The sequence below is a fragment of the Rhincodon typus genome, unplaced genomic scaffold (genome assembly GCF_021869965.1).
Source record: "Rhincodon typus isolate 14 unplaced genomic scaffold, sRhiTyp1.1 hic_rhity00001442, whole genome shotgun sequence".
Classification (NCBI taxonomy): domain Eukaryota; kingdom Metazoa; phylum Chordata; class Chondrichthyes; order Orectolobiformes; family Rhincodontidae; genus Rhincodon; species Rhincodon typus.
This window is the reverse complement of record NW_025967080.1, coordinates 1-13,497: the sequence shown is the minus strand read 5'-3', so window position 1 is coordinate 13,497 and position 13,497 is coordinate 1. Positions and strand designations below refer to the sequence as shown.

General features: G+C 37.8%; 1 protein-coding gene across 1 annotated transcript; it reads left to right on the top strand.

Annotated features, from left to right (window-relative positions):
- Positions 1-1,324: 1,324 nt before the first annotated feature.
- On the top strand, positions 1,325-9,132 carry LOC125481253 (interleukin-6 receptor subunit beta-like). Its single transcript, XM_048592559.1, has 3 exons — positions 1,325-1,704; positions 6,437-6,736; positions 8,999-9,132. Exons 1-3 carry the CDS (start codon positions 1,680-1,682, stop codon positions 9,121-9,123), a joined length of 450 nt encoding a protein of 149 aa, XP_048448516.1. The 5' UTR covers positions 1,325-1,679; the 3' UTR covers positions 9,124-9,132.
- The last annotated feature ends 4,365 nt before the right edge of the window (positions 9,133-13,497 follow it).

Below are 13,497 nucleotides of genomic sequence, written 5' to 3'. Positions count from 1 at the left end.
AACCTTTCATCAGAGCTCACCACCACTTCAAGGGCAGGTAGAGATGTACAAGATTTTGGGTTTTGCCCCAATTTTAATTGTGAAACTTAATTCAATTACAATTATAGACCGAGTTGAAAGGACCAATCTAAAGATTTATTAATACTGATTAGTTACCAGATCCATTCCAGGGAAAAGTTTGTTTCACATGTTTTGCAGACGTAATTAAGTTTATCAAAACAAGTATAAAAGAGATAATATTAAAAAAAACAGTGATTTTCAATCAATCCACTTCAGGACACCAGCTCGTGGTTTCTGACTGACAAAGCACTTGTCTCTTGTTCTGTTCTGTTTTTTTGACTGGCGTTGTCCTTCTGTCTTCAGACTTTTCTTCTGTGCATTAGTCCACCAAGAATTGCTGCTATTAGCCCTAGTCGCCACTATCTTCTCAGATTAATTTATCTTTTTTTTAATCTTGAAGTGCTCTTACACACAACACAATAGTTTTTCCTATCACCAAATCACCCGTTGTATTTTTTTCCATCTATTAACTAGGAAGTCACCATGTTGTCCAATTGAATAAGTTAGGTACAAAACTTGTTAAGGGCAATGCAAGCCATCAAAGGTGAGGGAGAGGTAAGGAGAGAGGGAGGGACTAAATCAAAATGGATTTGGAAGGGGCTCCTCGTAGTAATCAGAAGCATCCGGAGTTCTAATTGCCTTACCAAGGGATGGTCAGCATATCATTTTGGCTACGTAGTGTGTGTCCACCTTCCTGATATCACATCCTGCTATCTCCTTATTCGTTCCTTAAAATGTCAATCAGATCGCTTTTATGATAGTTTGTCCTTCAGCTTCCTAACTTCATAAATCTTTACAAAGACAATGTGGAACTAGTAGAATACTTTGTGTGTTTGCTGAGAGTATATGGTATCACCCTTTAATGACTGATAACATCTCAACTGTCCCAATTGATACATCTAAGTGTTCTGGAAAATTCCAAAACCTGTCCTCCATTACTTATCCTTGAACTAAAAAAATTGTGCATCCCAAAATAACTATTGATGCCTAAAATAGATTAAAGCTCGGACAAAACTAATATACATAGGCCGATTTACAAAATTAAACCCATATAAATCCTAGCTGTGTATTTGATTATAAGTTTTCTTTTATCTCAACCATTTTCACAATTTTTATCCTGATGTCTGCATGAGCTTGAGCCATATAAAAAAAAAGGAAGCCATAAACGCATTACCTTAGTTCTAACCTGGACCATATGACTTTTCTTCCTTTAAGAAAGTGTTTTACAACAAAGCACAATATCATTTGAGTCCTCACTTGTTTAATCAAGTCAAAATTATTGGTTATTACTCAATCCTGCAGATGGGTTATGGCTATCAACCTTGACAGTGTTGACATCCCAAAAGTAAGAAAATTGAATTCAGTCAGTCCGTTTCTATCCTTTTCAATTTCCAAAGGAAGATAAATTGTAAAGGAGATATGGAATGAGTCAGACAGTACTTATAGAGAGGACAGAGAGATTCATGCTTCAGATGTAACATCTATTTCTACTTGTTGATAATTCCCAGTTTTCATTTTTTTCTGTTAAAGTTTGTTTCAATTGTAAAATGGATTCATAAAATTATATATTTAATTTTACAGTTACCACACGAAATATAATCTCTGCTTGGACATGGGTGATGATAAGTACATTTATTATTGAAGGTAAGCTATGCATGACATAAATATTTTAGTGATCTTCTCCGACGCATGGATATGTTTCATAGTTCAACTTCTGGTGTACTCACAGAACAGCTCTACCTTTCTGCTTCTGTTTGACATTGTATCTTTTTGTAACTTGTGAGTATCTCTGTCATTCTATTTTAATGGAATTCTGCATTGGCTATCAGCTACTATTTGCAAGTGGAAAAGCAGTGGCGCGGTGGCTCAGTGGTTAGCACTGCTGCCTCTCAGAGCCAGGGACCCGGGTTCAATTCCACCCTTGGGTGACTATCTCTGTGGAGTCTGCACATTCTCCCTATGTCTGCATGGGATTCCTCTGGGTGTTCCAGTTTCTTCCCACAGCCCAAAGATGTATGGGTTAGGTGGATTGGACATGTTAAATTGCCCCTAGTGTCCAAGGTTATGTAGGCTAGGTGGAATGCTAGCCATGGGAAATGCAGGGTCGTGAGGTGGGTCTGAGTGGTGTTCTCCTCCAATGGCCAGTATTGAAATGATGGTCCAAATGGACTGCTTCCACACTGTAGGGATTCTATGAATTTATCATTTGGATGATATGTCTCCAGACTGATCGATCTCCTTCTCCTGAGTTTGGTTTTTTTGATTCATTTAGCTAAAATTTACATTTCGGAAGATTCACTACAATAGTGGTTGCATTTCAAAATTTCTTCATCAACTCTATAACACTTAAGACATTCTGAGGTCAAGAAAGATGCCATATAAATGTAAGATGTTCCTTCTTTCCTCTGACATTGCACTACAATCTGAGTCAGCAGCAGAGGTTTCAGAAATTAAGCAGGAAAACTAAAGTTTAACAAGAAGTCAAAAATAGAGATTGCTGGTAAAGCTCAGCAGGTCTGGCAGCATTTGTGAAGAGAAATCAGAGTTAACGTTTTGGGTCAGGTGACCCTTCCTCAGAAGTTTACAGCATCCACAATTGTTTTGGTTTTTATTTAACAAGAAGTCACTTGTTGTAGGGTAGAAGTGGAGCCATTGTTCGCACACTTTTAAAAGCATTTATTTTGTTGCACATTGTGAGCTTGTAGCTCCTAATGTTACCAGCACAGTTTCTGTCTGGGACAATTTAAAGTGGCAGAAAGAATCCTCAGATAATTTCCACTACCTGTACCCATTCGAACACAACTGACATATATATAACAGGTACAGTCTGTGAGAAAAAGAATGTAAAATGGAAAGCAAGTGTTAGAAAATGAAAGAGAATAATAAGTTAGAAGTTAGAATGAAAGAATGTGTGAAAAAGAAAGGAACGGATTAGATCATAAGACTTTGGAGTGGACTTAGCTCATTCGGCCCATCAAGTTTGCTCTACCATTTGATCGTGGCTGATATGTTTCTCAACCCCATTCTCCTGCTTTCTTCAGGTAACATTTGATCCCCTTACCAATCAAAAGTCTATCTATTTCTTGTCTAAAATATACTCAATGACTTGGCCTCCACAACCTTCTGTGGCAATGAGTTCCACAGATTAGCTACTCTCTGGCTGAAGAAATTTCTCCTCATCTCACGTCTAAAGGATCCTTCTTTCACTCTGAGGCTGTGATCTCAGGTCCTAATCTCTCCTACTTGTGGAAACATCTTCTCGACATCCATTTCATCCAGGCCTTTCAGTATTCTGTATGCTTCAATGAGATACCCCCTTCTAAACTCCATTGAGTACAGACCCAGAATCCTAAACTGCTCCTCATATGAGAAACCCTTCATCCCCGGGATCATTCTTGTAAACGTCCTCTGGACCCCTCCAAGACTAGTACATTCTTTAGATACAGGGCCCAAAACTGCTCTCAATATTCCAAATGCGGTCTAACTGGAGCCTTATACAGCCTTAGCAGTTCATCATTGCTCTTGTATTCTAGCCCTCTTGAGATGTGTGCAAACACTGAATATGCCTTTGTAACTGTCAATTGAATTTATATGTTAGCCTTAAGACAATCCTGAAACAGGATTCCAAATCCCAAGTCGGATTTCTGAAGCGTTTCCCCATTTAGAACATAGTCCATACTTTTATGTTCCTGTCAAAGTACATAGCCTCACACTTTCTGACATTCTGTTCCATCTTTCATTTCTTTGCCCACTCTCCTAACCTGTCCTAGTCCTTCTGCAACCTCCCAACTTCGTCAACACGACCTGACCCTCCACCTATCTTTGTGTCATCTGCAACAATGTCCTCAGTTCCTTCATCCAGACCGTTAATGTATAATGTGTATAGTTGTAGTCCCAATACTGACCCCTGTGGAACTCCACTAGTCACCAGCTGCCATCCCGAAAAATACCTTTTTATCCCCACTCTCTGCCTCCTACCAGCCAGCCAATCCTTTATCCAGGTCAGTACCTTGCCCCTAACACCATGGGTTCTTATCTTATTTAGCAGTCTCCTGTGTGGCACCTTGTCAAAGGCCTTCTGGAAATCCAAATAGTTCATATCCACTGTCTCTCCTTTGTCTAATTTGTCTCTCAAAGTTTTCTAATGGATTTGTCAGGCATGACCTCCCATTGACAAAGCCGTGCTGACTCCACCCTATTTTACCAGACACCTCCAAGTACTCCGCAATCTCATCCTTAATAATGGACTCTAAAATCTTACCAACTACCAAGGTCAGACCAACCAGCCTATAATTTTCCGTCTTCTGCCTCCTTCTCTTCTTAAATGGGGATAAGGTTATAATAGACTGGCAATAAACTCATATATTAAGTAAAAGCAGTGACAAAAGACAGTTTGGTACAGATGAACCAAAAATAATAAAAATGAAGAGTGAAGATGATAGACCTGAGAAATGGGAGAGGAAATGAATTACAGGAAATTTACATGGTACAGGTGTGACCATGGTTTGGCATTGCTGCATAATGCAAATAACATGTTTACATGGAACCTATCAATATAATTTGGAATAAGAAACTAAAGTACATTTTCTTTCCTTTTACTGGAATACTGTTCACTGACGTTATCTGTTTTCTAATATCCCACCGAAGTGAACATTCTGTATCTGACAGACTGTACAGGATACTGGAAGTGATGCCAAGACTGTTTTCAGTTGATATCCATATACATGTACTTTCCTGTAGAAAGTCACTCAATAACAATCAGGAAATGCAAAATGTCTCAACCTAACCTTTTTTCCCTAAGGAAGCCAAATTCAATTGGAGCACATCCTACTATTGGGATTGCAATCAGTAAACTTGTGCTGGGAACTGAAGCTAGAAGGTTTAGCCAGAATAAATGACTTGTACATGGTGGTACCTCATAGTGGAAAAGATCACCACATTCACAGCAACAGCGAGAATACATTACATTTATAGTAGCCTTAAATTAGTAAATTGATCCAAACCAGTTCACAGGAGCATTACAAATCCAAATCTGGTACCAGGCCATTTAAGGAGGTATTAGGGTAGAAGACCAAAAGCTTGGTCAAAGAGGGGGTTTTAATACCACCTTGAAGGAGAAAGGAGAGAGAAAGAGGGAGAGAGAAGTAGGAAAATTTAGGAGGGTGCCTTGGACATTGGCAGCTGCAATCCCAGCCACCAATGAAAATCAGTGATGAGTTAGAGGCCAGATTTTGATAAGTGCAGGGTTCTTAGAGGGCTGAAAATAAGAAGTTGGCCCTGGAGATAGAAAGAAATGAAACCCTGAAGACAACTGAAAACAAGAATGAGAATTTTAAAATTTGAGGTGATTCTGGACAGGAGCTAATGTAAGTGAAGGAGTACGGGGTAAATTGGGGTGGAAGTTGGAGCATACTAAGATAGCAAAAGAATACACAATAAATAGTAGGTTACAGATCAACTGAGAGATGTTGGAGTGCAAGTCCACAGATCACTGATTGTAGTGGGACAAGTAAGTAAGGTATTTAAGATGACATTTTGGATACTGGAAAGGTGGGATGCAAGAATAACGAGTTTGGAATTGCATAAAACATTAATTAGGCAAGAACTAGAGTACTAAGTTCATACTGCATGTGTATGTCACCTTATTACAGGAAGGATGTGATTACAGAGGCTTCTAAGGAAATTTATGAGGATGCTGCCAGGACTGGGGACTTTTGGTTATGAGGAAAAATTGAATAGGATGGTCTTGTTTATTTTAAAACAGAGGAAGCCAAGTTCAGCTTTAATTGAGGTGTCTAACATTATGCTGGACCTGGATAGAATGGATAGGAAGTACCTATTCATCTCAGCAGAGAGATCAGTAAACAGGGGGCATTGATTTAAAGACAGAAAGATAATAAGAGATTGAAGAAAAATCTTTTTCCCTGGAGGATTGTAAGGGTTGGAAACTCATGGACTGAAACAATGAAAGGGGCAGAAACTCTCATTATATTTATAAATATGTTTGGATGTGCATTTGAAGCACAGTAACCTATAGGGCTACAGACCGAGAGGTGGAAAGTGAAATTAGGCTGTAACTTATTTTCAGCTGCCTTAGATATAATGGATGAAAGGGCCACCTTTTATGCTGCAAATGTTCTGTTTGTATGGTTTTAACAAAGACATGGATATGTGTTTCAGCTGCAGCGGAGCTGAGGCAAGAAATTAGTCAAAGGATTCATCATGATTTCCCATAAAAAGACCACCTTCAACTGCTAATACTGTACTTTCAGCTGTTCCACATTTCATTCAGTAACATTGCCCAGCCATATCATTGAGTTCTAACTGTACAGTTTTAAGTGGCTTTGAAGTGCTATTTCTTTCTCTGAATCCACAGGTGAATTGAGAATGCTATGCCATGATGTTGATTCAACATCAAAAGTAGTTCAACTACAATCAACTGTATCTCTTTCTTGTGCATTACGAGAGGAGTGCCTCCAATCATTAGATGCAAATGCAAGTCACGTATTTTGGAGAATGAATGATACCCAAATTCCACGAGAACAATATTATTTCAATGCAACCGTTTCCCGGGTAACTTTAAAGACGATTGATGCAATAAGGACCTATTTGACATGTCACATTAACATCAAAGGTGCACCAAATATCCTCCACCGTTTTGAAATTGAAGCAGGATGTAAGTATTATTTTTGTAACAATGTTTGTATTACTTGTTATGCAAGTATGACGGGCCCTATGAAATAGAATTTTTAACATAGCTGAATAGAACATGTAAACATATTTAATGTCAGTTTATTATCTAATGAAACCTCAAATAAAGAAATACCAAGTTCTGGAAACAATCCGTATAGTTGTTGGTATCTCAATAATGTGTAAAACTTTGCTTTTGTGGATGAAAGTCAAAGACTGGGATGCATATAAAACAAAGTTGTCCACAGTTATAGCCCTATTGTGGTACATATAGGGTTAAGCCCAGATTCACACAACAGGGATGCAGGCAGCATTTATTGCCCATCCTTAATTGCCCTGGAGGAGGTCATGTTGATTTGATACAATGACATCAGATTATAGAGAATGGGTCCAAAAATGGCCAAATAAGAGATGGAATTTGGATCCATGAGACTTCCCCTCCAATTCATTTACAACGTAACACTGTTTAAACAGATTTGATGAAGTTCTTGCCTGCATTCCATCTTCTTGGGGTGTAGGGCTGAACAATTCTCAGGCTATCCAGGAAATTGGACTCATTGCTGTAGAAATCTATTATAGCTGGTTTGTGCACATAAAAAATGAAGACTAAAGCTTGCCAAACATTGGACTTTGAGCTACATTGCTTTAATTGGGTTGAACTACAGCATCAGAAAGGCTCTAGAAAGAAGGAATCAAGAACAAAATACTCGAGGTGCTGGAAATCTGGAGTCTGAACATAAAATGTCAGAAATACTGAATGGGTCTGCTAGCACAGGTTGGGGGAGAAACAGGTGAAAGGTTATTGGATTGAAATGCCAACTCTGCTTCTATCTCCACAGATGTTGTCCAACCTGCTGAGTATTTTCAGCATATTCTGCCCTTATATATATATATATATATATATATATAAAAAAAGCAACAATCCCAGAGAGATAAAGCTTATGACCTTCTCCATGCTGTCACTTTAATGTTGTTTTTGAGATGTCTTAAAGAGTAACAAACCTTTGGTTCTTTAAAGTTCTATTCCTTCTCCATGGAAGGACCACAGATTTATAATGATTGAATGCAATATGCTGCTGGAGTGGATATCTCCATTATGCCTCCATAGCCACAGATCATCTAACCACGTACCGTAATAACCCCGTCTGAAGGCCATCAGAAGTCTCACTCAGCTACATTTGTTTTGCAATTTATTCCTTAAATGAGGATATTACAAATTATGTATACTACTGTCTTCTGAAATCCAAGTTGAACTGGACTCATAAACGTTTTCTATTCAATCCTTGGGTTCACTTCCAAATTGTAATTGTCCAACATAAGGCACAAGACAGTGAATGAACACTGAATGTTGTACATAGCTGTGGCCTGAAATGCTGATCACTAAAGAACAGTCTTGGGGTACAACTGAGAGTGTGGCATTGATTCATATAAAAGAGTTAAGGCTTTGGGGAAGAAGAAGCAAAATAAATACTTTGACTAAAAAAAATGCAAGAACTGTCGATGCTGTAAATCAGAAACAAAAACAGAAATTGATGGAAAAGCTCAGCAGGTCTGGCAGTATCTGTGGAGAGAAATCAGAGTTAACGTTTTGCGTCCAGTGACCCTTCCTCAGAACCTAAATACTTTGACTAGTTAGCCTTGAATTAATCTTTTCAAGATTGCATCTAGTTTAAAGTTTCATTCTGAAATAACAGTTCCTTCCTGTATTAATTGGAAATTAATCGCTTTTCATTTGGGCAAGTGAGCATGTTTAGTGGCTGCAATGTGCCAGCCTGCTAGGAATGCTGCTCCAAAGGGGATCATCAGGAAGGCAGCCAGGAAGTTGACTTCTGGCATATTATTATATTCCTGCAGAATAAAAGCAATAAACTCCAAATTCTCTTTTTATATTCTCTTATTCCTGAAATTGTAGTTTGGATACATACAATTTTTCCTCTAAGCCAAGCAGAAAAATTCATTGCAATTGTGTGTACTGATGGGTTACTATAGCGCCTACCCAAGATGAAACTTCTAACACTTTGCCTATAAGGTCTCATTTAGGACGTCCCTTTTTAAAACTGAGAGGTACAAACTTTTCAAGATTTCTACATAATTTCCTTTTAACGGTTCATCATTTTTCTGAATTGGATCTCACTGAAATTAATACCACAATTGTCAATATGTGATGCTTCTTTGTACTGGACAGAAATACAAATTGATAAAACCTTCTGTGTAATAGCTCTGTTTCATTATAATTATTTTGTTTCAGTGCCTCCTGATAAGCCAAAAAATATTTCCTGCATTTCATACTGGCGTGAAAACTTTACTTGTTCGTGGGACCAAGGGCGTGAAAACCATCTAAAGACTAATTTTACACTAACTAGAAAATTGTGAGTATAAAAATTACATATTGTACTTGATACTGAAACACTGGACTTGATACCAGTGTTTCAGTCATCTTCTTTGTGCCAATGAAAAATTGTGTCATTTAAGAACTACTTCGTAGATTGTTTCAAACCATGTACTGTATAATGATTTCACATTTTGTATTCATTTCCAGTACATTATTGGTACGGTGTTGCTGCTCTTAGAAAACTGCTAATGAGGGGTCAAATTCACTTTTGCTTTGGCATTACTTCCTGTTAGGTCTGTATATGCTGATGTTGTTATGTCAGTATTTAGTCATGACAGGGTCATTATAAGTGATTGAAAATCATATACTTTACACTATTGCTGCTGCGCTAGGAATAATTGATGATGAAACTAATGATGCTGCTCGGAAATGCCTCCAGTGGATACCCGAAAGAATTGTTAAGCTTTAAAAATTGTTGGAATTCCAGAAAAAAAATCTGCAGCAGTTTTTCATTTGCAGGGCATGTGAACACAGGACAGGATCTTGATTGAAGGGCTGTGAAGTAGTCCTGTGGCTATCATGTAGCACAGGCTGGTACATGCATGTTTAATAATTGTTATCTATGACCCGAAAGTTGACTTAAAGGAAATAGAATAATGATAATGAAGGGACATATTTAAACAAATAAGCATTAGTGGATGGAGAGTGAGAGATCATCTGTGCTAGAATCATCTCAGGAGATTTGAAGATGAGGTAGTTTAGGTAAGGTTGAGGTACATTTCCATATGAGCTCTCAAGGTGATGAAAAAGATAAAGAGTAAGCTGAAACTGAAAAAGTGGATGCATGACAGGTATACAGTTGATAATTATAAAATTAAAATAAATTCATAGGTTAAGTATAAAAAGAAATATCTAAGAAACATAGAGAATAAAAGAAGAGGCTGGCAACCAATATAAAAGGAAATCCAATAATCTTCTATAGGCATTGAGAGGAAACTGCGTAGTGGTAGTGTCACTGGACTTGTAATTCAGAGGCCCAGACTAGAGCTTTTGGGAGGATGGGTTAAAGTCTTACTGCAGCTGGTGTAATTTGAATTCAATTAATGGAGCTTTAATTAAAAACTGGTCTCATTGAAACTATTGTCAATTGTCATAAACCCCATCTGGTTCACTGAAGAGTACAGGGAAAAGAATCTGCCATTCTTGTCTTGTCTGTTACTCTCGGCCCACAGCAATAGGGTTGAATCTTAAATGGTTTAGTAAGCCTCCTAATTGAGTCAAGCCACTAACAAGCCTGAACAGAGGTATGAAACCAGATGGACCATGTATCAACAGGCTAGGCACTGGGAAAGACAGCAGCAAACCTGGCAAAGTCCTCCTTACTAACATTTGGGGGCTTGTGCCAAAATTAGGAGAGCTGTCCCACAAACTAGACCAGCAACAGCCTTATACATTCATACACTTAGAATATTCTTTACAATGGTTCAGACAACATGGTCACCATCCCTGGTATCACCAGAGGAAGCAGCACATGGAAAACAGTCAGGAAGGAGTTGCCTTGAGAGTCCTCACTGTTGTTCCTAGAGGATTTGGACAGTCTTAATGACAGGACAACAAAACAGAGATGGAATATAATGTGGAAAACCGTGAGGTTATCCACTTTGATAGGAAGAACAGAAGACGGTATGATGTCTTGTGGCATTGGATCAGACATGGGCAAAGAAATCTCCTGATTACCAACCAGCCCCTTTGCACATCCACACTTTCCAAAGTTTCACTATTTAAGAAATACTCTGCACATCTGTTCTGCCTACCAAAGTGGATAACCTCACATTTTTCCACATTACATTCCATTTCCGTATTCTTTTCCAATCACCAAGACTGCCCAAATCCTCCTGAAAATGTTTTCCACCTTCTTCACAATACACATTCTGGCATAACTTTGCATCATCTGCCATTTGCCATTACATTTGATCTCCACCTCCCAATCATTGATATATCTTGTAAATAGCTGGTCCCGAAGTACTGATCCTAGTAGTACCCGATTGGTCACAGTCTGCCAATGTTGAAGTGACCCATTTATTTCTACTGTTTGTTTTCTGTTTGTTAGCCAGTGCTTTAGCTTCTATACCATGTGCTTCAATTTTGCTAACTAGTCCCCTGTAGGGGATCTTATCAAGGGTCTTCTGAAGATCCAAATATATATCCAACAATTAGCCTTTGTAAATGTTGTTAGTAACTTTCTCAAGTGACTCCAAAAAGTTCATAAAACATGATTTTCCAATTGTAAATCTATGCTGACTATGCCGAATTAGATTTTTTTTCCCCAAGTGTAGATATCAAGCCCATTAAGATGGACTGTAATATTTTCCCTACTACTGGTGTAAGGCCGCTGGGTTTGTAGATTCCTGTTATGTTCTCTTGCTCTTTTCTTAAATAGTGGAGTGACATTTGCTACTTTCTAACTTGCAGAAATCATTCTAGAATCTATAGCATTATGGAAGATAATTAAAATGCATCAATGATCTCTATAGCCATGTCCTTTAACACTCTAGAATGTAGACTATTATATGCTGGGAACCTAACAACTTGTAATGCTATCAAATTCTCTTGTTCAACATTTTTACTAATATTAATTTCCTTCAACTCCTCTTTCTCCCTAGTCACTTTAATCTCTAATTCTGGGAGATTTCTTGTATCTTCCTCAGTAAAAACAAACACAAAGTGTTTGTGTGGATTCTATATGTAGTTTCTCTGTCATTTCTCTATTTTCCCTTAAAAATTCTCTTGACTCTACTTTTAACAGAGCAACATTTGTCTTAGCCAAACATTTCCTCTTTTACATGCAACGGAAGCTTTATAGTGCATTTTTATGTTTTTGTTAGATTGCATTAATATTCTATTCTTTCGCTCCTTATCAATTTCTGGATGCCCCTTTACTGTATTCCAAAAGCTTCCGATACTCCGATTTATAATTATTCCTGGCCATTTCATATGCCTTTTCCTTTAGTCTAATATAACCTTTAATGTTCTTCATTAGCCCTTGGACAGACTTATCTTTTTGTAAATTTTACCACTTGATGGAATATATAGTTGCTGTAAGCCATGTAATGATCTTTAAAGATTTTCCATTGCCTATGCACAGTCACACCTTTTAATGCATTTTCCTAATCCACCCCAGCCAATCTGTGCCTCATGCTTTCATAATTTCCCTTATTCAAATATAACATCTTGTATGCAGATTGACCTACCTCATCCACAAACATAATGTAAGTTTCTGTCATATTGTGTTCACACATCACTAAAGATTCTTTTGCAACAGGATTGTGAATTAGCCCTTTTCATTACATAACACTTTACAGCTAAAAAAGCATGTCCTCAACATACTGTTCTAGAAAATCATCTCTAACACATTCCGGAAACTGGTCCTCCACAGGTTTAGTGCACAGTTGGTTGACCCAGTCTGTAGGCAGATTAAAGTCACCCATGACAATTGTGTTGCATGTACTATGTGCTTCTCAAATGATGAATACCATGCCTTACACTACCAGTGCTATTTGGTGGCCTATTCATAAATCAAATTGAAGTTTACTGCCCTTTGTTATTTCTTAGTTCTACCCAAATAGATTCCACATATTGCTTTTCTAATCTGCGATCCTCGCTTTCCAAAGTACTGATCCCATCCCTTATTATTATTGAAGCTCTACTCTCTTTTCCTTCCTGTCTGTCTTCTCTAAAATTTTAATATCTGTGAATATTCAGTTCCCCACCATGAATCAGCCATGTTTCTGTATTGGCAATTAAATCAAAACCATTTACCTCTACTTGTGCCTTTAGGTTATCTACCTTGTTGTGAAAGTTTTGTGTATTCAGATGGAGTGTTTGTTTTTGAGAACATTACCTTTATACAATATTCTACATTCTAGGTATATATGATGCTAGGCTTTTTTTCTTCTGTCTCCTAGTTTCCCTCACAGCTTTTTGACTTCCTGATATTCACTTAACTCCTTTCCAATATGGGTTAACCGTTTGGGACAGCATCATTTTCTTGCCTCACTATCTTTTTATTGGTGCCGCAGTGCCATTATAACAGTACTTCCAAGATGTTCTTTTGCTTTTGCCATTTCAGCAATGATACCGTTATACAAACGTACTCATAGGGACAATAGCCAAGGACCACCGAGGAGAAAATTACAGCTCTTGGTTGATATAAATTGATTCACAAACAGCAAAGAAAAGCCTTTTCTTCCACATAGGCTCGACTTCATGGGTTGAAGCATAATAGATAGATTGGACGTTGACGATGGTGTATGTTACACTTTTTCTGTGATCTGCACTGATAGAGCCTGGTTAGCACTGGCAGGTTGATATTTTTCATGAAGTCCTGTCATTTAAATAATAAATTAAAAAGTAGG

Bases quoted from the DNA above. Each gene is read 5' to 3' on its own strand.
- LOC125481253 (XM_048592559.1), top strand. From the start codon at position 1,680: ATGATAAGTACATTTATTATTGAAG. The intron at 1,705-6,436 runs GTAAGCTATGCA...CTGAATCCACAG, and splicing joins AAGTACATTTATTATTGAAG to GTGAATTGAGAATGCTATGC. The intron at 6,737-8,998 runs GTAAGTATTATT...ATTTTGTTTCAG, and splicing joins TTTTGAAATTGAAGCAGGAT to TGCCTCCTGATAAGCCAAAA.